At 40.0% G+C, this 25,546-nt stretch overlaps 1 protein-coding gene across 2 annotated transcripts in view; it reads right to left on the bottom strand.

The window, feature by feature from the left end:
• Nucleotides 1–1,396: 1,396 nt before the first annotated feature.
• Nucleotides 1,397–25,546, bottom strand: part of abcb7 (ATP-binding cassette, sub-family B (MDR/TAP), member 7) — a 26,122-nt gene continuing 1,972 nt past the window's right edge. The window contains exons 3-17 of one of the 2 annotated variants that reach the window (XR_013295705.1): nt 25,433–25,510; nt 23,617–23,736; nt 19,331–19,463; nt 16,324–16,592; nt 15,629–15,717; nt 15,419–15,506; nt 13,075–13,249; nt 11,879–12,036; nt 10,068–10,231; nt 9,834–9,963; nt 8,493–8,664; nt 6,926–7,029; nt 6,059–6,166; nt 2,945–4,285; nt 1,397–2,851 (exon numbers count right to left, since the gene is read on the bottom strand). Coding sequence is in view for 1 of the 2 variants with exons in the window: in XM_077578887.1 (XP_077435013.1) it covers nt 4,067–4,285; nt 6,059–6,166; nt 6,926–7,029; nt 8,493–8,664; nt 9,834–9,963; nt 10,068–10,231; nt 11,879–12,036; nt 13,075–13,249; nt 15,419–15,506; nt 15,629–15,717; nt 16,324–16,592; nt 19,331–19,463; nt 23,617–23,736; nt 25,433–25,510 (2,007 nt within the window). In the remaining variant the exon portion in view is untranslated. Of the gene's footprint in view, nt 4,286–6,058; nt 6,167–6,925; nt 7,030–8,492; nt 8,665–9,833; nt 9,964–10,067; nt 10,232–11,878; nt 12,037–13,074; nt 13,250–15,418; nt 15,507–15,628; nt 15,718–16,323; nt 16,593–19,330; nt 19,464–23,616; nt 23,737–25,432; nt 25,511–25,546 lie in introns of both variants that reach the window. The other variant, XM_077578887.1, reaches the window with a different exon arrangement.

The following is a 25,546-nucleotide window of genomic DNA, read 5'->3' as shown; positions in this document are numbered from 1 at the left end:
CCCGCGACCCTAGTGAGGAAAAGCGGTCAAGAAAATGGATGGATGGAAGAAGTAATGAAGGCAGAATTTTTTGTTTTGTTTTTGTACTTTCTGAACAGTATATTATGAAATATTTGTTCAAATTTCTTTTCCTATGATCATTCTGTGCACTTTGTTTAAGAAACAAAAAAATTCTTATGGTTGTCATTTTTCTGGGGGAAAAACATTGCTTAAGTATTTTATTTTTATCAATAAATGTTGTCCTAATTTTGTCTCCTCCACAATCCATTTTCAACCTTTAAGTGTTGTTGTGTTATTTGTTATTAGTTTTAACATTTTTTTCCACTTTTGTTAAAAGTATGAAAACCTAGATTTTTTTTATTGTACATTTAGAATTTGCGATTAATCATGAGTTAACTAGTGAAGTCATGCGATTAATTACTATTAAAAATTTTAATTGCCTGTCGCCCCTAATTTTTTATAACTTTTTTTTATTTTTATGAATTTATGGCAGTGAATGAGTTGAAGAGGAAATAACACAAAAACACTTAAAGGTTGAAAATGGATTGTGAATTCAATGATAGAGCTACCTTAATTAAAAAAATATATATATACCATCATTTTCAAAAAGTATCAATATCGGTATCGGCAATACTGGCCCTGTATTTACTTGGTATCGGATCGATACCAAAATTTGCACACCACTAATATTCAGGGTGTAAGCATAGCTAGCTAGCTAACTGCATGTCACAATTAGTGGAGACTTATGGTGGACTCTATAGCATAGCGCGTCGCTTGGCACTGTTTTCAGCCACGCCCCCCACAAAAACAAAGAAAGCTGTGAAGGTGAAAAACACGCTATATTTCCAAAATTGGAATTGTAATTCAGTCTTTGCACAATTTCAATATTCTTTACAATATGTTGCATGTGCCTCCACTAGTCTTAACACGGCGTTCGGATTAATATCGCGTTCGTGGAATATCAGTTAAGCAGCAAAACCCACACGTTTTTATCCATCTCATCTACTTGCTCTCAACCGAAAATTGCATCACAGTTGCTCAAGGCTCAGATAACGAGCTAATCACCTTTTTTCTAAAGCTAATCCGTGATTGGCTGCGATGTCTTTTTCAGTCGAGAGAAAGTGGCAAAATGGCCGCCCCCTGAGGTGGATTTTGTAATAACTCAATATTAATCAGAAGGTTTTATTAAGACTAATGGAGCCGCATATATCATAAAGAAACTTTTGGGTTGACTACCCCTTTAAACAATTTCCTTAAAAGATTTTTACCATGAAAGGAAAATATGACGTCAATAGCAAAATTCAAAACAAAAATGCTTATTTCCAAAAAACCTCCCAGGCAGTATTTACTCAGTATTGTCATCACACTGCGCAAGAAATCAGACACAAGATTGGTGTATAGAAGACAATCATTTCATTTTATTAATAGAAACAATACCAGCAGGGATTCAAACAAAATGTGTGTATCACAAACAAAGCAGCCCTCTGAAAACGAGGGCATACATGTCAGTTTTTAAATATTCATATTGACGCGAAACCTTCAATGCTTTCTGATCAATACGTCCAATTAGCTGCAGTTAAAACGACAAAGACGACTGTCGTCCCGATGGCTGCGTGGAGGCTCGACGATACGACTGCAAAATGTTCCCAGAGGAGCGGCCGCCACGTGGCTCACAGTGTGGTGAAAACCATTCATCATTTATTAGACGCTTCTCGCCGTTCCTGCAGTGTTATTTTTACATCGATGCATCTGTGACATTCTGCTAATTCACTCGGGAGAGTTTTCTGTGCGCCCGACTCCAAACATTCACCTATAGTTGATGCGTTAATGGGGACAATGCGAACAATTTAACATTTCACTCAAGTCTGTGACATTTGAAGCGTGAAATGTGCATAAAGACGGAACCACGGAGAAAGTCTGAATTGGCGACACAGGGATACACACGCAAACACACACGCTTATTTTAAAAACTACTGAAGATGATTTGGGCCAGTGAAGAGAGAGAGGGTGGGCAGGATTGTGACTTCAAAGTAAGAATTCTCACTTTAATCTCAGAATTCTCACTTTAATCACAGGTGAGAATTCTGACTTTAACACGTGGGCAGTATTTTATTTTGAAATGGCTTGATCAGAACCATCAAAAAGACCAAAATGGGTCACAATACCGCCAATAGGGTTTTAAAGAGAGAATTCTGAGATTAAAGTCAGAATTCTCCCTTTAAAGTCAGATTATTGATTTTAAAGGGAGAATTCTGATTTTAATCTCAGAATTCACATTTAAATCTCAGATTAAAGTCAGAATTCTCACTTTTAAATCAGATTATTGACTTTAAAGTGAGAATTCTGACTTTAATCTCAGAATTCTGACTTTAACGTGACAATGCTCACTTTAATCACAGGTGAGAATTCTGACTTTAACATGTGGGCAGTATTTTATTTTGAAATGTCTTGATCAGAACCATCAAAAAGACCAAAATGGGTCACAATACCGCCAATAGGGTTTTAAAGAGAGAATTCTGAGATTAAAGTCAGAATTCTCCCTTTAAAGTCAGATTATTGATTTTAAAGGGAGAATTCTGATTTTAATCTCAGAATTCACATTTAAATCTCAGATTAAAGTCAGAATTCTCACTTTTAAATCAGATTATTGACTTTAAAGTGAGAATTCTGACTTTAATCTCAGAATTCTGACTTTAACGTGACAATGCTCACTTTAATCACAGGTGAGAATTCTGACTTTAACACGTGGGCAATATTTTATTTTGAAATGGCTTGATCAGAACCATCAAAAAGACCAAAATGGGTCACAATACCGCCAATAGGGTTTTAAAGGGAGAATTCTGATTTTAATCTCAGAATTCACATTTAAATCTCAGATTAAAGTCAGAATTCTCACTTTTAAATCAGATTATTGACTTTAAAGTGACAGAATTCTGACTTTAACGTGACAATGCTCACTTTAATCACAGGTGAGAATTCTGACTTTAACACGTGGGCAGTATTTTATTTTGAAATGTCTTGATCAGAACCATCAAAAAGACCAAAATGGGTCACAATACCGCCTATGGGTTTTAAAGAGAGAATTCTGAGATTAAAGTCAATTCTCGCTTTAAAGTCAGATTATTGACTTTAAAGGGAGAATTCTGATTTTAATCTCAGAATTCTCATTTAAATCTCAGATTAAAGTCAGAATTCTCACTTTTAAATCAGATTATTGACTTTAAAGTGAGAATTCTGACTTTAATCTCAGAATTCTGACTTTAACGTGACAATGCTCACTTTAATCACAGTTGAGAATTCTGACTTTAACATGTGGGCAGTATTTTATTTTGAAATGGCTTGATCAGAACCATCAAAAATACCAAAATGGGTCACAATACCGCCAATAGGGTTTTAAAGAGAGAATTCTGAGATTAAAGTCAGAATTCTCCCTTTAAAGTCAGATTATTGACTTTAAAGTGAGAATTCTGACGACTTTAATCTCAGGAATATAAGAATAAAGTGAGAATCCTGCCAACCTTTTTTTCCACTTCATTGGCCCTAATCCTCTTCCGTAAAAAAAAACAATCAGGTTCAATTAATCTAAAAAATAACCTTTCGAATGGAGCCGTATAAAGTGTGTCGTATAAAGGCATATGTACATCATGATGCGTAATCTCATCGGTTTCCAGTGTGAAGGAAGATGTCAGTAAAGCTCAATGGCTGCAAAGCAAAAAACATGGAAGTGGATGTGACCATGTTGTCGAGCAGATGTCTGGTGTGCACGTATGTGATATACGAGGTCTCTTACTCTTGGCTGCAGCTGAGGAAAAGTGACATATAGAAGCTCTGGACGCCATCCAGTGTCTGTTTAGCTCCTCCTCAACTTGGCCGGCGAGAGCCTTTATTCACATGAGAAGGAGAAACGGGAGGAAAAGGAAGCATGGCCGCACCATGGCGCTTGGCCGGGACGCGTAATGGGCCCCCCCCCCCCCAATCCGCAAATACCACACAAAATGGGGGGGGACTCCAGCTTTGGGGCCATCTGTGTGGGGACGGCGACGAGACTCGGAGGTGGCAGCTTCTCTCAGCAGGAGCAGTTCCCGCAGCCCTTCACGCTGTTGAGAATCTCCTCCTGCAGTTTCTTCCTCTCCTCCTCCTTCTGCGAGAGGCGCTCGGGCGCCGGCTTGCTGGAGCTCCGGTTGCCGCTGAGGATTTTGCTGTTCTGGGTGTTCCACAGGTCGGCGTACAAGCTGCCCGCCGTGGCGAGGAGCGTTTCGTGGTTGCCGCGCTCTTTCACTTTACCCTGTCCCACCACAACAACAACAACAACAACAAGAAACCCAAGTTTGCCCAAATCAAAATGGCTGCAATGAGTGGAGTTTGAATAATAACTGTCTTCATGACCACCAACACTGACCACACATTTGAGTGAGCCAGTCCCCCCCCCTGTAGGATCCCTCACGCCTCCTGAACAACTGTTGCATTTCGCGCACAAAAACACTGACTCACAAACACACACACACACACACACACACACACACGGGCACGGACGCACATCTCCCACACAGTCCAACACAAATGAAGGCGCCCCCCGCCCATACCCCCCCTCGCCCATGAGCATGCAGAGGTGTCGGTATTATCTTTATTGAGCCCGAGATTTTTTTTTATTTTGATTTTTTTAATGAGCAACCACCGGGCGGTCCTCTGCCGGCGACACCTGCAAACTCCATGGCGACATCACACGCAAAACATGCCTCCTCGCCACGACCCTCTGATCCCCGCCCCCTGACTCGGGGAACACGGTAGCGCACACGCTCGCTGGGAGCCGCTCAAAAAGAGCCTCATTTCATCAGCAAAGGGAGCTCTGATGGAAAATGTCACTTGACTGTTGATACGTTTCGCATTGATGCTCTTCTAAGACCGCAAGTGATTCCAAGGACGGCCTTTACATATGACCTTTACATATGTTCCTCTTCTCACCTGGCTATTTCGGGAACACAGCGTTGACCGCATCAGAAAGAATCATTGTTTGTGCTTGTGTTTAGTGAACTCCCATTTATCTGAGATGCCGTGAAACTACCAGCCCAGTAAAAATGGATATTTGACGTCTATAGCCGTTAATGGCAGTAAAAGAGTTTAAAAAAATAATAAGAATTTTTTTTTTTAAATAGTTTTATACCACCCACATGCTATAAGCACATGTTAACTTATTAAAAGACACTTATAAAGCATTCCTTAGCACCTGTTCACACTTTCGCTGTAAAAGAAATGGGTGATGCATTACATCACTTTTGGAAATGAAAAAATAGACTTCCACTAGCACAGTAGTCCAGATAAGAGGCTAAGCTTGCTCGCTTTAAGTTCAAACTAGCATTGTCACTATCGAATATTTTTTAAATTGACTATTCAATCGATTCAATTTAATTTTGCACAAAAATGTATTACAAAAGATTTTTTTCCCGATTACTGGCTTATGAAACGGGTCCATTTACGACTACAATGGAGTAGCAGACATCTTTGAGATCATCATGCCTTCCAGCAAGTGCAAATTGATGACAGAACAATTGAAGTAACGTTTTTGAAGAAATATTGGTTCATAAACACTGATAAAAAAAAAAAGAAATCTGTGATTTCTGGAGTAAATATTGTTATTAACATGTTTACTTAATGTTGCGAAATCCAGGCCAACCCCTGTGTTTTGCACACAAAAAATTGTTGACACGCATATATAAATGTAACAATCTCCCAGCGGAATACAATAATAAGTGTCCATGTCCATAAATTCTCAGTTGTAGCAGTGATAATAAACAGAAGGTCATTTGAGTGGCGACCGTCATGCAAAATGTGCTAATTGGACTGGCCATTAATAATGAGCAATTAGTGTGTACCCCGCCATTTTTGCGATTCACTGATTTTTTTTTAGGAAATGTATCCTGTGACAACTATAGGCGATTATAAACCATTTGAGGGAAGGCATAAACGACTCACGGATTTTCATGGTAGGCCACGTGAATTGACTTCGACACTTTTCATTCAGCGGAAATGACCACAAAAAAAAGACACCAAGACGACGTACCTCACTAAGCACAATGATCTCATCGGCGTCTACGACGGTGGAAAGCCTGTGAGCGATGAACACCGAGGTCCTGTCTTTCACCATCTCCTTCATTGCGCTCAGGATGTTCTGGAAAAAAAGAACCAGCATTATTTTTTTTTCTTCATGGTGTTCTGCTAATACGAAATGTTGCAATAATGGGGGCCTTGAAAAAACAACATGACTACATTCAGTTCACTCACAAATACTATGGAGGATCAAAACTGCCCAAAAATTCAAAAATAAAGGAATGACTAAATAAATAAATCAATAAATAAATGACTAAAATAAAAAAGTGAAACGTGAACATAAAGAAATATAATTTGAAAATTAAATCCCAAAAAATAAATATAAATGGAAATAAAAACAACAAAAAATAAATATATACATAAATAAATTATTTTTTGAAATAGATTTGTTTATACCCGTTTTTTTCACTTTTAGTCATTTATTTTTGAATTTTGGCAATTTTGGTCCTCCATAAAAGACAACTTGAAATCAGCTCTTCATACGCTTCTCACTGCAATGTTTACATATGCTAATTCATAAACGCACTCACACCGACAAGAAATTGTAATTAACACGGTCGAGCATGCCGCTCTTTACTCCCAAAAGCAGAAATGGCGTGCTGAACTTTCTCATTAAATGTAACATTTACAAAGACTGAGGGGGTTTAAGCCGAGCTGGAGCTTAAGGAGGAGGAAACCGCGGCAGGTGGCAAGGGGGAATATGTGCAGTGGTGTGTGAATGAAGGGAGGTGGGGGATGTCACAGTGATGCAGAATTATCATGTGCACCTTTGGCAGGTGACTGAGTGGGTGTTTGTTCTGTTAAATATGTATGCCTGCACCTCTTCTGTGATGGAGTCCAGAGATGATGTGGCCTCGTCGTACAGCAGGATGGGCGGATTCTTCAGTATTGCACGGGCGATGGCAACACGCTGCTTCTCCCCGCCTGAAATAAAACAATGGATGTCATGAAACAATGCAAACAGACCGCAGCGGGTAGGTATGAAATTATGAGCGAAAGGTCTCCCCCTGCCCTCATCGGATAATCACCTCAGGCAGAGAGAAAACGCACCGCAGCAACAATTCTGCATGACAGCTACAAGAGGACTTTTATTTAATTGTGAAGAAAAATCAGCAGGAGACTTTGACTCAGCCTTTGTTACATACAAGCTGTGTGTGGCCTTTTGAATGCAAGCGGCTTTTAGAGACATTATAAAACGACGCCAGCAGTGGGGAATGTCAGAGAAGGAAGTTTGAAACCCAGACTGCCACCAGCTTAATGATAACTTGACAAACTCAGATTAATGTTGCAATTCTTGACAAGTGAAAATGGAATGGAAATCAAATGTGGAACATGAAGTTTAGTTCATCACAATGTATTTTTCCTTGAATTCATGTAAAAATCGAATTTTACTTAAGGCCTCAATGTTTCTGTTGTTGTCGCTTTCTTAAAATTCACGATTCACAGGAATTTTAAAGTATTTTCTTACATGTACGAAAGACCTGAATTGCACGTTAAGACAATTCAAAATCTTTCTTAACTTATATTTACAATTATTCAACAAAATACATTTTTTATATACATAATATAAACATAAAACATAACATGAATGAAAATCAATCAAAGTGAATCGTGACTTAATCGAATCAGGCCCTATGTCTCTCGGCTGGCCTTGGAGCGCCGTGGGATCCCGCCGGAGGAGTTGGTTGAAGTGGCTGGGGAGAGGGAAGTCTGGGTTTCCATCCTAAAGCTGCTGCCTCCGCGACCCGACCCCGGATAAGCGGTCGGAAATGGATGGATGGATGTTTTACAAAAAGGAACTAGAACTTCTAAGAACAGAAAATTGCCACTAATTTTGAAGGACAAATGCTATTTTGGGATGTATATGTCTTAATTTAAAATGATCTGTCATAATATTTTTCTGGAAAATTTCATGTTTCAAAAGTACTAGTGGTTTTAGTACTTGTTAATAGTATCGGTGACAACTCAAGACTTGAGTACTCATACTGGTATCGGTCTGAAAAAAGGTGGTTTCGAACATCTCCAGTTCCTCAACATCAAATTCAAACATGCCCTTTATGGAACTTGCTTTGTATTCTGGGGCACCATCTTGCGCACTTCCATCAAACTGTTCCCACAATAAAGCAGAATTGTACAAAATGTCTCGGTATTCATATTCAAAGGGAAGAATAAGGTTTAAGCCAACTCATGATTGACGAACTATTTGAAGAATTGTGCCTCTCTCAATGGATGATTCATGCCTGGCTCCCCGCTGTGCATCACCGAGCGCCGTTTTAGCCACAGATAAAAAAAAATAATAAAACAAAAACACGCTATATACAAAGTCCTAGTCCATTTTTTCTATGATGACCATATTTTAAAACAACGGCCATGAAATCCTAGCAAACCTGACAGCTTTAGGCCTCTCTCCCCAACTTGGGTGTCGTAGCCATGTGGCATCCTGAGGATGGCGTCGTGGATGCCTGCAAGACGAGCTACTTGGTAAACATCCTCCGCTGTGGCGTTGATGTTCCCGTAATGAAGGTTGTAGAAGATAGTGTTGTGGAACAGAACAGCATCCTGACAACATAGAGAGTTGGGGAGGGGTGGGGGGGAAAAGGAGCTTCAGAGAAAATATTGTTATTGCTGCAGCGACGGGAACAGAGTGCTTTAGATACAAAGACAAAGGTAGGAGGGGGAAAGAATAGTATGCAAATGAAAAAAACATTGTACCATCTGTTCTGTTATCTTGTGAGAACATTGCAGGGAAATCGAAATGGAATTTAACTCATTTAAAGGGGAAGTCAAACCCCCCCAAAAATTTGGGACAATATGTTCTATGCAGCCCTACTAGTCTAAATATGGTATTCTGGTTGATGTTGTGTTTGTGGAATATGAGTTAAAGGGATACTTGACTCATTGAGCTGTTTTCAGCATTATAAAGTTCATTTTTTGTCCAGAATTAATGTGATAACTTTATTATTTTTCATGTACAATTAATACCTTTAAAACAGATTTTTCCACCACTTACTGTCGACTGAAGATGACATCCATCCCCTGTGCTGAGGAAATAGGTAACGACCAATCTCAGCTCACCTGTTTTCTGGATTTGGTCAGAAAACTGAGCCATGAATGGTTGTTACCTACTTCCTCAGCACAGGTGATGTCATCTTCTGCCGACGGCAAGTGGCAAAATTACTTTTTAAAGGTAATAACTGTTCATGAAAAATAATTAAGTTATCAAATTAACTAGACAAAATATCTTCTTACTGTTGAAAATGTCTCAATGAGTTAAGTATCCCTTTAAGGAGCAAAATCCATATTTTTTTTATCCATCTCGGGGGGCGGCCATTTTGCCACTCGCTGTCGACTGAAAATGACATCAATGTTGCTCAGCTCACAGGTAACAGCCAATCACAGCGCAGCTTCAGAAAACAGGTGAGCTGTGATTGGTCGCTGCCTGAGCCCTGTGCAACACTGATGTCATCTTCAGTCGACAGCAAGTGGCAAAATGGCCGCCTCCTGAGATGGAAAAAAAACGGTTGGATTTTGCTGCTTAACTCATATTCCACAAATGTAATATGAATTAGAAGGTCATGTTTGGACTACTGAGGTCACATATAAGACATTTTTGTTAAGAAATGTTTAAGGTTGACTGTTGTTGGATGTTAACATACAGAAAAGAAATAAAACTCAAGTATGGTGGATGTTAGTAACTCATACTGTCTTTATCGCATTGCATCTCAGACCTGCGGCACGACCCCTAAAGCCTTCCTCAAGCTCTCAAGGCCGACGTCTCGGATGTTTTGCCCCCCGATGTAGATGTTCCCCCGCTGGGGCTCGTAGAAGCGGAACAAGAGCCGCACGACGGTGCTCTTCCTGAACGCAGAGATGAGACCAATCATCAGCAGCGGTATTCTTACTCTCCGGCGGGTGGCGACTGTCAGCATGTTGTGTGACCGTCTGTATTCCTGGCGACTTACCCGGAGCCGCTTCCACCAACTATGGCCACCTTCTTCCCAGCAGGTACCTCGAAGGTCACCCCATTCAGGACTTTCTGGCCTTCCAGGTATTCAAAATAAACATCCTCAAAGCGAATGGTGGACTCTTGTGGTGTGATGCTTAAAGGTGGGGCTAGATCCCTCTCCTGCAGAAAATCACAAGGTTGACTGATGATGAAAAAAAAAAAGAAGATACAAATACAGCAACTAGCACACAAGGCCGCATGATACATAGATATTTGATGCAACGTGACGCCAACGCAATACCTTGTAAAGATGGATAATGGTGGGAAAGAAATAAAATCAAAAGAGGATTTAAGTGGTACTTTAAAAAAAAGGACTGATTCTTCACTCTTGGTGATGACTGAATGATCAATACACATGAAAACCTTAGGTACACAATGGGCTCGGCTCTCAGCATCGCGCTGAGATAAAGCCAAGGTCAGTAGCCAATAAAACGCTGTCCTTACGCCGAGACTGAAAGCCTGTTCTGCACAAACTAATAGCAACATAATCACCCAAAAGCCTGTAGCTAAGGCCGAGAGTGGAACGCTCATCCTGGCTTCTTTTAAGTTGGAAAAAAAACCTTCCAAAAAGTCCGGCCCGTTGTTTGCTAGAAAACAACATGAATGACAGCACATTCCCGCTCTGCCAATTAATACAAACAACTCACAGTGCATTAGAACAAACAGATTGCAACTTCACCCCTCCTACATGCACAAAAGGCAACATCATTTATTTGGTGGAGTAGTTAAAGGGGTGGCGTGGATTATTTTAAGTACATAATGCAAATGTTGAAAAGAATGCATAATGTGTTCAGTCAATAATGACCTGTTGGGCTGCGCCATTCTCCGGGGAATCACAGATCAGAGCAGTACTGATGAGTGGAAAAAATAAGAATCATTATTACTGGCTGCTGCAATTACAGGCCGGACACCTCAATAGTGCTCAGAGTGCCAGGCAGCAGGCACACATTTGCACTTAAGTGGACCCTTCTAGCGCAAGATGGGCTGTCAGGACGTTCCATAAAAATAACTGACAGCCACTTCCACTTTACCTGAACCCTGAGCAACTCATGCGATTTTCAATCAACAGCGAGTTACAAAATGGCCGCCCTCTAAGATGGATAAAAACACTTTATTTTATTTTACTGCTTAATTCACATCCCACAACCCAATATTAATCAGAATGACCTGTACTGTAATTGTAAGAATTTATTATTATTATAATAATAAAAAATTAAAATGTAATTTTTGGGGAAGAATTGAGGCGACGCCGTGGCAAAGTGGTTAACCAATTTGTGTCACATTTCTGGGGTTGAGAGTTCAAATTCAGGCTGTGGCCTTCCTGTGTGGAGATCGCATGTTCTCTTTGCGCTTGCGTGGGTTTGTTACCGGTACTCCGGGTTTCCTCTCACATTCCAAAAATCTTCAAATTGTTTCAAAAATCTTTAAATTGGCCTTGGATATCAATGTTTGATTGTCTATATGAGCCTGCCATTGACTCAACAGCGACCCTCGTGAGAATGAGCAAAGTAGAAAATGAATGAATGGATAAAAAAAATTTTAAAAAAGATGCAATGGAAGTGACACTGTGACTGTACAAAAACGAATGATTCGGAAAGTTTTCTCTTTTTCATCACATAGCGCCAGTGTTTTCTATACTGAACCGTATTTAGTTTAACTGCATAGTTAAGGTGAGACCTTGTCAGAATAACAAAAGGGAACGCACACGCTCTTGTCAATGAACGCGGCAATGTGAAGAAATTTATGTCAAGCTGCCATTGAAGTTACCTTGATCTTGGTGTCAATACTGAGCAGTGTGAAAAGCGTGTTCATGTCTATAAGAGCCTGCCGCGTTTCTCTGTACACTGTGCCCAGGAAGTTTAGAGGGAGGGAGAGCTGGAAGAGCAGGCCGTTCACCATCACCAGGTCGCCCACCGTCATCGTGCCTACACGTCAGCAGCACAGCAAAAACGTCATGGATACATACAGGATAATCTTCTTCTCATACTTAATATCATAAACATGTGTTTCTTATTTATTGTTTTGCTACGCCCAACCCTGGAAGAAGAAAATATTTTGCGCCCCTCCCCAACTCTCCACCGCGACTATAAATAATCATTTGTCTATAAAATAGTTGTAAACTGTACTCGCCACTGCCACCTACTGTAGTGGATGTGCAATTACACTTTATTCTAGTACTTGCGTGTGTTTTTGTCCGATATTCCGCCCACATTTTAGAAGTGTGCATGTTAGGTTAATTAAAACCCTGGAGAACCCACGGGGTCAAATTTGGCCCCTATAAATTCTGCTACTCAAATAAAGACTTTTTTTTCCTTTTTTTTTTTTACAAATTTAACTTCAAAAGTCCAGAGTGCCACTTCTGACTCCTGCATGGGGCCATCTAGTGGATGAATATTGCACTTACATGAGCCAGAGTGGTGGTGACAAGATGGCTGGCAACGTGCTGTTTTGTTGAGCTGGAAATCAATCCAAACAAAACCATCTTCTCAGCAAACCATCAGATGGTAAAATTGTGGGTTTTTTTTGTTAATCTATTTCATATCATGTTGCAGAATGCCTAGGAGTATGTTTTATATATATATTTTGATAAATTAGCAACTCTGAGCTAGTTCAAAAAACAAGGGTTAAAATTGAAAAAACATATAATTTGGTGTTGAGTGAACTTATAGCAGTCATTTAATGTATAATTCATAATTTTCCAAAGAAGAAAAGGGTTCTTGGGTTCTCCGGGGGTTAAAGACTAGGGTTGAATTTGAGTGTGAGTGGTTAACTGTCTTCCTGTGAAAACTGGACATGGACATAGGATAGTAAGAGTATCAATATCAAAAGTTGGTGTATATATATTGTAAAGTCAATCTTTATTCCCACTAGAGGGTGAGCCGAGCTGCTTATTAGAAAGGCCAATGTTACAATACAAACCAAACAAGCAGAAATATGGTGACAATCACTGTGGCCTAACCCACCTGCTGCAATGCCCTTGCTTGCCAGCAACATGATGCCGGTGAGGCCAGCACTGAAGATGACGCTCTGGCCAAAGTTGAGCATTGCGAGCGTGGACGTGGTTTTTAATGAGGATGACTCGTAGCTTTTCAGGAAGCCATCGTACTTTTGGGCTTCATACTTCTCGTTGTTGAAGTACTGGCGTGAGAAACACAAAGAGATGGTGATAAGAATGACTCGGAAGACAGCCCAGGGCTTTATGATGAAAACAATGTGTACGTTAAGGGGCAATGAGAGAAACGTAAAATGTGGTTGGAGGTTAAGGAAACACAGAGTGCAGTGTCAGACAGAGAGACAGACAAGGGTGCATTTGTTGTCAGTGTCCGCTGTGAATGGAGTCCGGGTCTCGGTTGGCCTGGCCACTCAAACACTTCACGTGTGTATCTTCATATTCTAAATGAAAATCAGTACGGTAACAGAAAAAAAATCGCAGACAACTATGAATGGCATCTTAACGCCTCCCAATAAGGAACCTCCTTAAGTGCTGAATCACATAAGCAACACTAATTGTGATTAAGACATACAGCTATCACTTCAAGAAAAAAGCCTCATGAATCTGCTGCAAGCACGTTGCTTAAACTCAGCAAATAAAACTCCAACCATAACAAGCTCCCTCCTCCACTCCACCGCCAATTACCCACTAACTGACAAACATTGCGTTTGTTCAGTTGCACTATTGTTTTTCTGCTCAGGCAAAGTGGGCGATTTGCTTTTTTTTTTTTTTGCCTCCGACTGTTTGGCTACCGACGTGCCATAGATTGGAGTAGAGGCGAAGGCAGTGGACCTGCGGGTGGGGCGGAGGGTTTAACAAGAGAGAGAGAGGAAAATGTAGCACATGAAGAACAAACAGAAGCGAGCGCAAGGAAGCCACCATGTTCAGGTTTCTCATGGATCCCTTTGTGGAAGTGGAACGGATTTCTGAGTGGGCGGAGATCTAATTACATATGCACTCACAGCTCAGAGTGATGCTAAATTCGGCCACATTGACACAGATGATACAAAATAACACAGAACAAAATGTAAAAAGGAAAACGGAATACAAAATAACAGCAAAGGAAATAACATGGGTGCCAAAATATATCCGGAGCAATGAACAAAAATCCTTCGGCGCCAGCTTGAGTGGTGATTTATTTGGTGTGTGTGCAAATAGAAAAATACAGCAAAGATGCAGAGAATGAGGCTTAGAATGGAGCAAGATGCATGATATCCTCACAGAAGATGAAGTCGAAAGAAATTGTGACATTTCTTATTAAAATAAATGTTCATTGCATAAAAAGTAAATAATTATATTCATTGTCTATTTTATGCATTCATATTTTCTACAGGGTAATATAATTGTAATATATTTGCATTTTGTAGTTTACTGGAACATGAATAAGATAAGACCATAGTGTATTAGTAACAGAGGTGGCAAATCCAGGTCCATAAAGTAAAACCCTGCCACAGTTTGGCTTTAGACCCTGGTGCTCGTTTACCTGCTAGGGAGCTAGTAGCTAGCTAGCACCAGGGGCTAAAGCCAAACTGTGCCCTATTGCATTGAAGTGTGGGGGTGCACAGCCAAAACCTACTCTGAACCCATTTTTCTTTTATAGAAACACGCTATTCGTTTCGTGTCTGGATGACCAAACCAATCTAATATTTATTTTTATTCATTTTTATTCTATGTTATTTATTTATTTATTTATTTGATCAGGGGGCAGATACCACAAGTTTCACATCTTTCTGTCCCCTTTAATTTATTTTTTAAAGAATAAAATCAAAAATTTGAATTGAAATGAAATTGAATTGAATCATGCAAATGTGTGTGAAGAACCCAAGGCCAGAGATCTAGGCCAAACTACTCTATGGGGTTTTTGCATACCACCCGGGGTAAAATGCGACTGATGATGCATGGAACACAAGATTGTATTCTCCAAACTCTGAATAAGAAAAGTCATTAACTGTATACAGTTGATGTCATTCCACCCATCATTTTTTAACATTCTTACCCATGATATGTATGTAAACATCTTGTATTGTATATCTGTATACAGTGTTGTGCTACATATTGAAAAAGGTTAACAAACGTAAACTTCTTAATACAGTGTTATGCTTAAGAAAGTACTTGGTATGTAAAATACCTTTGTAAGAGAAAAGAAAGACTGAGGAGAAAGTGATGTATGAAATTGATTCTACCAGTCAAACTCTTGTCATAGTTCCTGACCACAAACGAGCAGAAGCAAAAGACGAGAACAAAAAATGAAGGGAGGATGGACTGAAAATAGGGTTGAAGTGTAGTGGTGTGTGGGTAGGTGTATGTGATATCACCTTGACAGTCTCATAGTTAAGGAGCGAGTCGATAGCCGCGTTGCCTGCTTCGTTGTCTGCTTTGTTCATTTCTATGCGGAAACGAGTCCTGTGCACAGAAGCAAAAGAGCACTTTTGCTATTTAGCGATGCTAACAGTAGTAAATCTATATATTTAGTGTACAACATGTTACAAATCATCACATTCAAGTATGTGCATGCTAAATGTTACCTCCACTGCGTCATGAGGATGGTAAACAGGGTGTATGCTGATAATGTACCCAAGGCCACGGCCGAGAACGCTCCTCCACACTTGTAGAACTGCAAAAGACGAAAGCGGGTAGAGGAAAAATGTTTTATCATTCGCAGCTTAACAGCCCCATGAAACAAAGTCAAGCAAGCACATCAAGTCCACCATGCTCCAGTGATTGTGTCAAAAGTGACTTTGTGGCCACTTCACAATGAAATAGGGTGCTACAAAATGGAGGGGAAACGACAAGAACTAATCGTGCTAACGCTTTAGCTATGTGGGCAATGAAGTCTGTCCTCATTACATCCAACTGACATTATGGTCCAGGGTGGAATAATAAGACACAGCTATAGACGAGCAGGTCTTTTACTGCCAGTGTGTGTGTGTGTGTGTGTGGGGGGGATACACTACAGGAGGACATTAAGCTGCAACAAAGCTTCGGGATTCTACATTGATGCTAATGGGCTCCGGGTTGCCCACCCAAAGAAAACGGGGATTCATCTAATGAAAATGAGACATCCTGGAATTAATATCCTGACGTTCTGCTGCAAAGTGTGCCAAGGTGATGAAAGGTGCTGGGTATTGGAATAATAACGGGACCGCACGAAGAATGAACACTGTGAGCAGCTTTTGCCTTTTCAGACATTCTATGCCAAACAGCATGAGAAAGATCTTACCAGGATGGCACTCACTAGTCCCATTTCAAAGACTGTGGGGCCCAGATTGAAGATGAGGGCACCGAGGACAAATGAGATGCCTCGGGTGCCACGGTCGATGGCCTTGGATAGTGCTCCCGTCTGGCGGCTGAGATGGAAGCCCAGATCCAGATTGTGCAAGTGGAGGAAGACGTTCTTGGCGATGCGTCGGATAGAGCTCTGGGCCACTTTGCCGAACACCATGTTCCGAAGCTCGTTGAAGAAGGCTGCACAGGCCCGTGACAAACCATCTGGGACAGGGCAGGACACAGGCAATTACACACTCAGACGCTGAAAAGCAGGGTGGTTCAAAATGGGGGGGGGGGTGTCACAAAAAAAAAAGAACCTATTCTTGTCATAATCTCAGGGCAATGGTTAAGGATACATTTTAGTCAGAGGCTGGGGATTATAAGTCAATTTTTGCTGCAGAAAAATGAAGAAAGTCGAGTATAATGTGTATACTTTACATATATTTTCATCAGCGACATTTCTACACATTTTTACGCTGTCGTTAGAATAAAGCCGATAAAAAAGTAGAACATCACTTATCTTGATATCTAGTATGGATGTAATGATATCCAAACATTGTTCGTGATAAGATATTATCAGTTTATCCCGATAAGAACCAGGCGATATTAAAAAAGGCCAAAATAATCTAAAAAAAAAAAAAAGGAGCTCATACTAATAAAAAAAGCACAAGACTGTGCTTTTGTACATAACCACAATGCACGTAAACAACATACAATCTCTCATAACACTAAATATTGAGGCACTTACTTGCTAATGCATGCACACATCGACTTCCTCCACATATTGACTAGATTCAAAAGCATATTACATTCCCCTTCATCTGACCATTAGTGCGAATTTTAAACATAGAAGGGACAAAACATGCCGTATGAAAATTAAACTGCATTAAAAAAAAACTAACCACCAGAGGGGGCAAGAACTGCATGAATGGAAATCAACGACTTTTTTTTTTTTAAAGATGTGCTGCTTTTAACTCTTTGACTGCCAGACGTTTTCAGTAAAGGGATACCGTGGGTGCCAGCCGATTTAAGCATTTTTGACTGATCTTTCAAGGTCCACAGAAAATGATGTGTTTGGACTATGGAAACACACATACTACCAAATGAAAGATTGGACTCTCATCTTTCATCAGAAAAAAAAAGTTTGTTTCTACCTTATTCCGTTTTTCAGTAATCAACAATAGAAAATGGTTAGTTTCACCTCTGTTTTGAAAAAACGTCTTTTAACGTCTTTGGCACTCCTCCATAGGACTTTACTAAACGTTATTTAACGTTTTTGGCAGTCAAAGAGTTAATATCGTGACATGGCGACGACGATATTGTGGCAGTTTTAATATATCTGGATAGCGATATCTGGATATTGCAGTTATCGTTGCATCCCTAATATCTAATAGTGGTGCAGCAAATATTCGATAAATATTCAACTTTGAATAAATATTCATGAATATTGAACATTCATTGACTATTCAATAAATATTCTATGAATATTTGACTGATTGCTGATAAAAACAAATCCTCTGAAACTTTGATATGGTTTAAAGAACGTGAGAGATAACATGATCAGCACATCAGACTTTTTAAAAGATTGTGGATAAGTGATCAGTCAGAAAATTGTGATCGGTGTACCCCTAGAAGAAGGCAATATGGGCTTAATATTATACTACAATATTTGCATCACCTTTCAGGCTTTTTAAGACTAAGGATCGTATCAGCTAAGAATGCTTGCGATCAAGGCTGACGGGTGTTAGAAATTTTACAGTACCTCTCCCTAGATTTGCCACCTGAAAGGTGTCACCGGCGAATAAACATCAGCCGTGTTATTTGGCTGCTGGTAATTAGTTTTGTTCCAAACATTGGAAGGTATGATCTCAATTTCACCACTGTCTGAGAAGGAGAAGAATTGACACATCCTTGTTTAGTAGCTGTAGGATCATCAGATACAGTATTCATTCCAGCACATTCACAAACGAATGGCTAGGGTCGGTTACAAATTTAGTTTGAACGACATCTGGTCTTTTTTTGAGGTGATTTCACTGTGACTAGCTTGTCTTATGTGACCAAAGTCAGGTAGTAATTGCCCTGTCCGTCGGTCTTCGTGGGCCAGTAATGTGGCGTTAAATAGGAATGCTCATCAAATGAACAATGTGTCCACATCTGACAAGGTAGGATGAGCACTGGGCTACCATTTCAGCCAAATTACACACCCCGCCACATACACGGAACGGGCCCAGAGCATTGCGGAAAGGGTGCAAAGAATACAATTCCGTTCTAGAAGAGCGTCTTGTACATTTTTCTTTGTCATCCAATTTCATCTTGTCTGGAAGTCCTGTTCGTGTGCTCCAATTATTCACCAAGCACTACTGAGCAAGATCTAAGTGGGCTCATTAAAATAAGTGGCTACAGGGCTAAGTGTATCCAAGCTGATCTCACTCAAACACAGACAGTTGCAGTACGTGTCAGGTCACTATTTTCCCGATGTATTTATGCTTTTCATTAGCGCCTCAGGAAAAAAAATACTTTAATCAGAAATGAACTTCTTAGTAGAGCTGCGTCTCACCTCTGACTCCTCTTTGGTGCACAGGGACTATTCGGGCAACGAGACATAACGAGTACAAGGGGAATGAGGAGGGGGGAAAAAAACATGCCTGGCCTCCATCAAAAACACAACATTAAACAAATCAAAATCTCTATGTCTGCTTTAGAAAAAAACGTCTGCCTTGAGAGGAAACGGTTACCACATTGAAAAGTTGTCAGTGCATATGTGCGGATTAAAATAGGTCAACTCAAATACACACTCTAACATAGCGCATAATGTAAATAAAACGAGGATAAGGCGGAGATTGTGCAGCGGCATTGATGTGAGTGTGTCGGGAAAGGTCAGCCTGGAGATAATAGGCAGTCCCATAGTCCCCTCTGATGAGCCACGGCACCTGCTAGTGCAACAAAAGTCTGTAACTCACAGCCAATCAGCATGGCCGTTGCCATGGTAGCCACCGTGCTTGCCGCATCGTTCAGGTTCAGCATGTGTCCCGACATCTGGTTAAGCTCGTCCACTGCATACTTAAACATGAAGGGCACCGTCACATTGGTGATCTGGGAAGGCAGAGAGGGGGGATGGGGGGGGGGGTGAAGAGTCTCAAACAGCCCACCAGACTACAACAACAAAAAAACAATGATTCTGTGCACCTAAAAGTAGATGTTTTTTTTATTACAATAAACTAGTTAAGATGTATCATCCCATTTCCATTTACAGTAGGACTCAATTGACAGAATTCTCAATGTCCAATTAATCAATTGGACATTCCTATAGCAGTCTCCAAGGAGGCGCTTTTAAATGATGTTTTAACAAACTAAAACCAGTTTTATTTTCCAACATGCATATGAAAGCTTTACACACAGTCTGTGCATGCCTGTGAACGCTCCCTGACTGTCTGCCGGTGCTCCTGTGCTGGCTGGTATTTCCGGCTAATGGAAGTGAATTGGGTATTAGGGCTAATTAAAAGCACAGGGACAGCTGTGTGAGTCAACCTGAGCACTTTGTGACACATTAGGACCGACAGAGAACCCAGGAGCAACGCAGACAAGACACTTTTCTTTCTGCCTTGTTTCTTAGATGTTCACTCGTCAAATGCTGCATGATATAATTGAATATCAGTAAAGTAAATAAATCAACCGGTACATACATTTACTCACAAATAGCCACATTTATCCATCCATACAGCCTACATACACACAGACACACAAACACAATGTATAAAGATGGATATTAACTCACCGGGGTTCTCAATTTATACACTTGACATGGGTTTTATATTCTAGCAATGGCAGTCCTGGCTCTCATTAAAAAAAAACGTTTTTTAAAAATGGCTGCCACAACCAGATCTTATTATCAAAGGGTTTATAAACACCCCCTCATCTAATCTACTAACTCATTATGAGGTTGGAAAAGGCAGGGACTGTGTTGAACCATGTCAATCTGTACCTGGTGATATGTCATCCGGCAATTTATTGGGTCCATTTATTGTAATTCTGCTGATTGAAAAATGGACTTCAGTCCACACAGATGATGCTTCCATTTAAAGTAGACAAGCAGGAGGAATCGGGGTGACCTGCATCAAACCAGGAAATCAATAATATATATATATATATATATATTTTTTTTTTTTAAACGTTGGATGATGTGATGTCACCTCTTTAACACACACTAGAGGAAGCCATGCTCAGGGGACGAGCATGTTTGGCAGCTGTAAATTTGTGTTTGACGCAAATGTCCTCAAGGAAAAAATTGTGGTTAAGATGCTTTTAGGGGGGAAAAAAAATTAACAAAACACTGACAACTCATATTAGCTGGGGCTTAAGCTGTACCAACAGGAATTTATTTATTTAGTTGTTAGTAATTTATATATATATATGAATCCATTTAACAATTCTCCACACAAAATGAAATGTTTCTCAAAAGGAAATGACATGGCAATGACAAACATAAAGCTACATGCTTCCATGTTTGTATTTTAGTGCGCACACACGTAACGCAGCAGCTCTCTGCAAGGACTGCGGGTGTGTCAGGTAGCACTATAGCTCCAACCTTGAATTTTTGCCTGTGAAGCTTTCAATACCAGAAAGCAACCTTTTACTGTAATGCCCTGTGGTGGGAGATTTTAGAGCTCAGGAACACTATTCAATTTCCACCAGCCAGTTCGCTAGTGTTTAATATCAAGAAAATGTTTAGTCTGATCGCAACATTTCATCCGACATAAACACAGTACAGTCTCTAAGGTGGATCACCGATGGGAGTGTAGAGTGCATCTGAATGCAAGAAAGGAAAACATGCAATACATGATCTGTAAAGACCGGAATTACTTCAGCTACCCCGAAGAGGCAGACAAAGAGGCATGCCAACACACTGTAGCTCCTGCGAAGCCAAGGACTCGATACAGCACATTAATTTTATATTCACTGAGGTTCACATTTTGCACCTTTACACTGAACAAAGTACAAGGCCAAAACGAGTAGCATAAAGAAAGATAAATGTGTCCTCAAGTTAGTGACGTGTATGTATGTGTACGCCTGTGTGAACTAAGCTATGGGCAGGATGTCCTGTCTCCTAATTAAAAAAAAAAATTATACATAAATAAATAAATACCAATCTGCCAAAGAGCACAAACTGGCCTCAAGAGATGTTGTACAGGGATGTGATTTGACCAAAGTGAAATTATCTGAAAATTTAGCCGGGGGTCTGGGGGCCGCTGGCACCCAGCTAGGTCCAGGGCAGTGCCCTGGTGGGGGGACAAGGGGGGGGGTAGCCCCCCGGAGCTCATGGGTTTTCCGTGTTTTTAAGTACTTTCAATGCACTCACATGACAAAGAAATAGACAAAACAACAGCATAAATTTTCAATGTATATTGAACTATCCCATATAAAATGGCAGTTTTAGTCAACTCAAAATCAGTCACATTCAAAAACATTGGACTGCCTTTGCTTTTAAAAACTATCACTGAGAATATCATCATATCTAACTAATGTGATTACTAAGTTAACACATAAATAATGTTGAAGAGTTCAAATTTCATGAACAAATAATTGTATCATGACCAAATGAAAAGTAACTCATATTAGAGCATACCACAAATGTCTTTGTTATAGCAGAAGATGTTATCTGTCGGAGTCATGCGCATACACAATGAACTACTAAAAAATAAAAATAAAATAAAAATCTGAAATTTTTTTTGGGGGGGGGGGATAAAAAAAGCAGAATTCCGCGAATTAGCTGAAAAATCACATCCCTGGTTGTAGACTGATATAAATACTTTTTTTTTTTATCCAAAAGCCGCAAACAGTTTGTCAGACGACCCCCCAAGCACTAAATTGAAAACACAGAAGACTGTAATAATAAAGTGGAGTGCCAAGGCTGCTGTGCTGGATGATGAGTCCCGGCTGCGCCAAAACAGATCTAGTGGGTACGGTGGCACATGGCAGAACAAGCTTGGGGCTCTTCCCCAACACCTCGGCACAGGGAGTGCAGAGAGGCGGAGGCAGATTCACAAGGTGGTGAGGGGTGCAAGCTGGCTGGCTTGAGGTGACGGATGTGGACAAGGTGAGAGCAGTCAATAGGCCTGGAAGAAAAGTCACCTGGACGGCCCGCCACACCGCATCACCCTCCTAATTCAGACAGTATATGACATCCTGCCTAGCCTGGCGAACCTTTTCACCTTGGGAGATGGCGAGGGCCGGGGTGCTGAAACCCATCGCAGAAGCCATCAAGCAAGTGTATCAGCATCTGCAGCCGAGAGCGAAATGCCAACGACGCAATAGCTTTTGTCGAGGCTGATAAGATATTTTGGTCTCTGAGGCCACGGAGAACTTCCCGTCGCAATGGAGGTGCCAACGTCATGGGACGAATTTGTGGGGGAGGCTCATGAAATTTTGATTTGAATACATGTTTATATTAAAGCCGAGAGTTGGATGATAATAATAATCAAACATCCCAAAAGATTGTTCGGCATCTCAAATAAAAACAGAAGAATTAGAAGTGGAGCCTCTAAAACATGACGCTGAAGTTAAGAAGAAAAATATAATGTCTAGTTGTCACTCCAGGGGGGTACGTGAGATTTTAAAATAAATTTCAGTAGCTTCCATGCAAAAATACTTATAAATAATAATTAAATAATTATCAAAATTCATATAATATTGAACATAAGTTCATAATCATAAAATGAATGTTATATTCAGTAGGTTATTCGATTTCATTGTCCTAAAAGACCTGATTTTCCCGAATGGTTAGACACAACCTGTTATATGCCACCTAGTATCACCTGTCAATCATTTCAAAACTTTATTTAAAATTAAGTTAGCGATTTCTTTTTGAGAACAGATCTTCGCGATGAACCCATATTAGGTCAGTTTGTGGTAATAATTTTAATGTGCACAAATATTTATAAATAATTTATTATTTCTATTTTATTAGTTAACTCTTTATTTCCATAAAGTCCAAGAGAGATCACTATACAAACGAAGATCCAACGTTAGATAAATCAGACAATGAAAAAAAAAAAAAAAGATAAATCAGATAATGATGCCACAAAACTCTATTTTAAGTCTTTTCTGTTTTTCAACAAAAAAAATCCTTTGCGTTAGTTGGGGGGGGTACATGGCTTAAAAAAATATTTCACAGTGGGTACATCAATGAAAAAAGGTTGAGAACCACTGGTCGATGATATCACAGAAAAGGAATAGTCTTGGATAGTACCTTGGCTGCAGCTAGCAGGCCCAGAGAGATGGCAACACGGGCTCGTAGATCAGGTCTGTCCTTTGGCCACACGTAAGACAGCATGGCAGACAGGATCGTAGATGTGTTCACCTCTTTCAGCTATGGAGAACAACAACATTCTCTTATTTAGTTTGAAAACAAATAGCTTATTCTTCATACAACATAACATTACATAGTGTATTTTTTTTTTTTTTTTTTACTTGTGAGACAGTTAATAATTGTAACTCCTACATACATTGCTTGTCTTTGACTCTTTCACAAGTCAATGTCTACAGGGTAGTTATCAAAGAATCACCATGCAGAGCTGAAGTACCAGTCTGGCACTACAAGTCCCATGAGACACCTGGGCTGTCATCCCATCTGAGAGCGCAGCGCCCACTGGTGCCAGTATGTCTATTTACCAACACTGCAGCACACACCTGCCACAGGGACTCTCCGCGGGCCAAAGTTGATGCACTAATTCCTCTAATCCATTCAATATGGAAGCTCCGCGTTACAGCCCGGCTGTATGGCAGCAAATTACGCGACCTTGTTCTCAACATCTGTCTTTGATCAAATTCAATTAAGTAATATGTGACGCTGCGAAGACAGGATTAACATTTACTGCAATTGTGGAGGTTTCTGTCACACAAACGGGGCTCAGGTAATGACATTTAGTGTTTTTAAGCTGCGTATGTACAGAGTGTAGAAATAAAAATGCCATCAATGGTTTGGCTGTATTGTAAAGTGACACTTTAACTCATTTGCTCCCAAAACATACAAATAGGTTCTACTTTAAATATTACCAGTGTCCCAGTGTTTGTTTTTTATGCTAGTGCATACAGAAGGCTTTGATGCAGCTTCTGAACTGAAGAGAACGGTTGAAACAATGGTAATTATTACAAAAACAGCCAGCAGGTGGCAGCAGAATATAAGAGATCAACTAGGGCTATGTTGCAACAAGCTATTTTTTTTGCCTATGTTTTAAACAGATTTGTGAATAATGATGAAACTTAGCTATATTCTAATGCTAATTGCTGCAAAAACGGAAAAGGAAAGAAATATACTTTTTTCCTGATGAAAGAAGAGAATCTAATCTTTATTTTGGTATGTTCCATGTTTTTATAGCAATAGAACACAATATTCTGTGGGCCTTGCAAAATCAGTAAAAATCCAGTTAAACCGCCGGGAGCGAGGGAAGTTGCTTCAGTGAAAATGGCTGGTAGTGAATGAGTTAATGAGTTCAAAATTGTTTTAAATATATATCAGAGTATCGCCCAGTGCTTTATCCCGCCTCTTCCAAAAATTGTGACAAAAAAATTGCCAAATTCTTTTAAATTATACTTAATAATGTCATTACTGTTTGTTTCCCAAAGTATAATATCGAGTCCTATCATATCATGATGAAAAAGCCGTAACACATTTGATGCTTATTTCTGGGATGCGGGAATGGATTAATAGCATTTCCATTCATTTCAATAAGGAACAATGATTTGAGTTATGAATGTTTTGAGTTCAGAGCATGGTCAAGGTTCACTGTACAGTGAACTTGCGAGTAAACGCTCGCAAGTAGAACTACTCGCAATTATTCCATAGATCCTAAAAAAACAACTAATGGCAAAAAAAAAAAAAATCGATGTATTTTTCTGTTTCGCCTTTATTTAATTAGTTTTTCTTAACTATCAATTTTTTTTTAGTGGAAACATCCAATATGTGGTGTCCCTGCACTTGGAAGTGTGTTTTATAGGTTAAAAACATGCCATGTGCCCCATCGGCCCCACTATGAACACAAATACTGAAAAACAAAAGCTCTTACCACATTTTTGGGGTCTGCGCTGAGATTTCCTCCAGCATTCCCATGCCAGCATGTTCGTTTATCTCTCACCTGCAACTGCTGTGAAACGTTTGCTGTTAGAACGTGCATGAATCT

This window comes from Vanacampus margaritifer, chromosome 10, assembly GCF_051991255.1.
Source record: "Vanacampus margaritifer isolate UIUO_Vmar chromosome 10, RoL_Vmar_1.0, whole genome shotgun sequence".
Classification (NCBI taxonomy): Eukaryota; Metazoa; Chordata; class Actinopteri; order Syngnathiformes; family Syngnathidae; genus Vanacampus; species Vanacampus margaritifer.
Note: the sequence above shows the minus strand (reverse complement) of the source record. Positions and strands in the feature narration are given on the sequence as shown.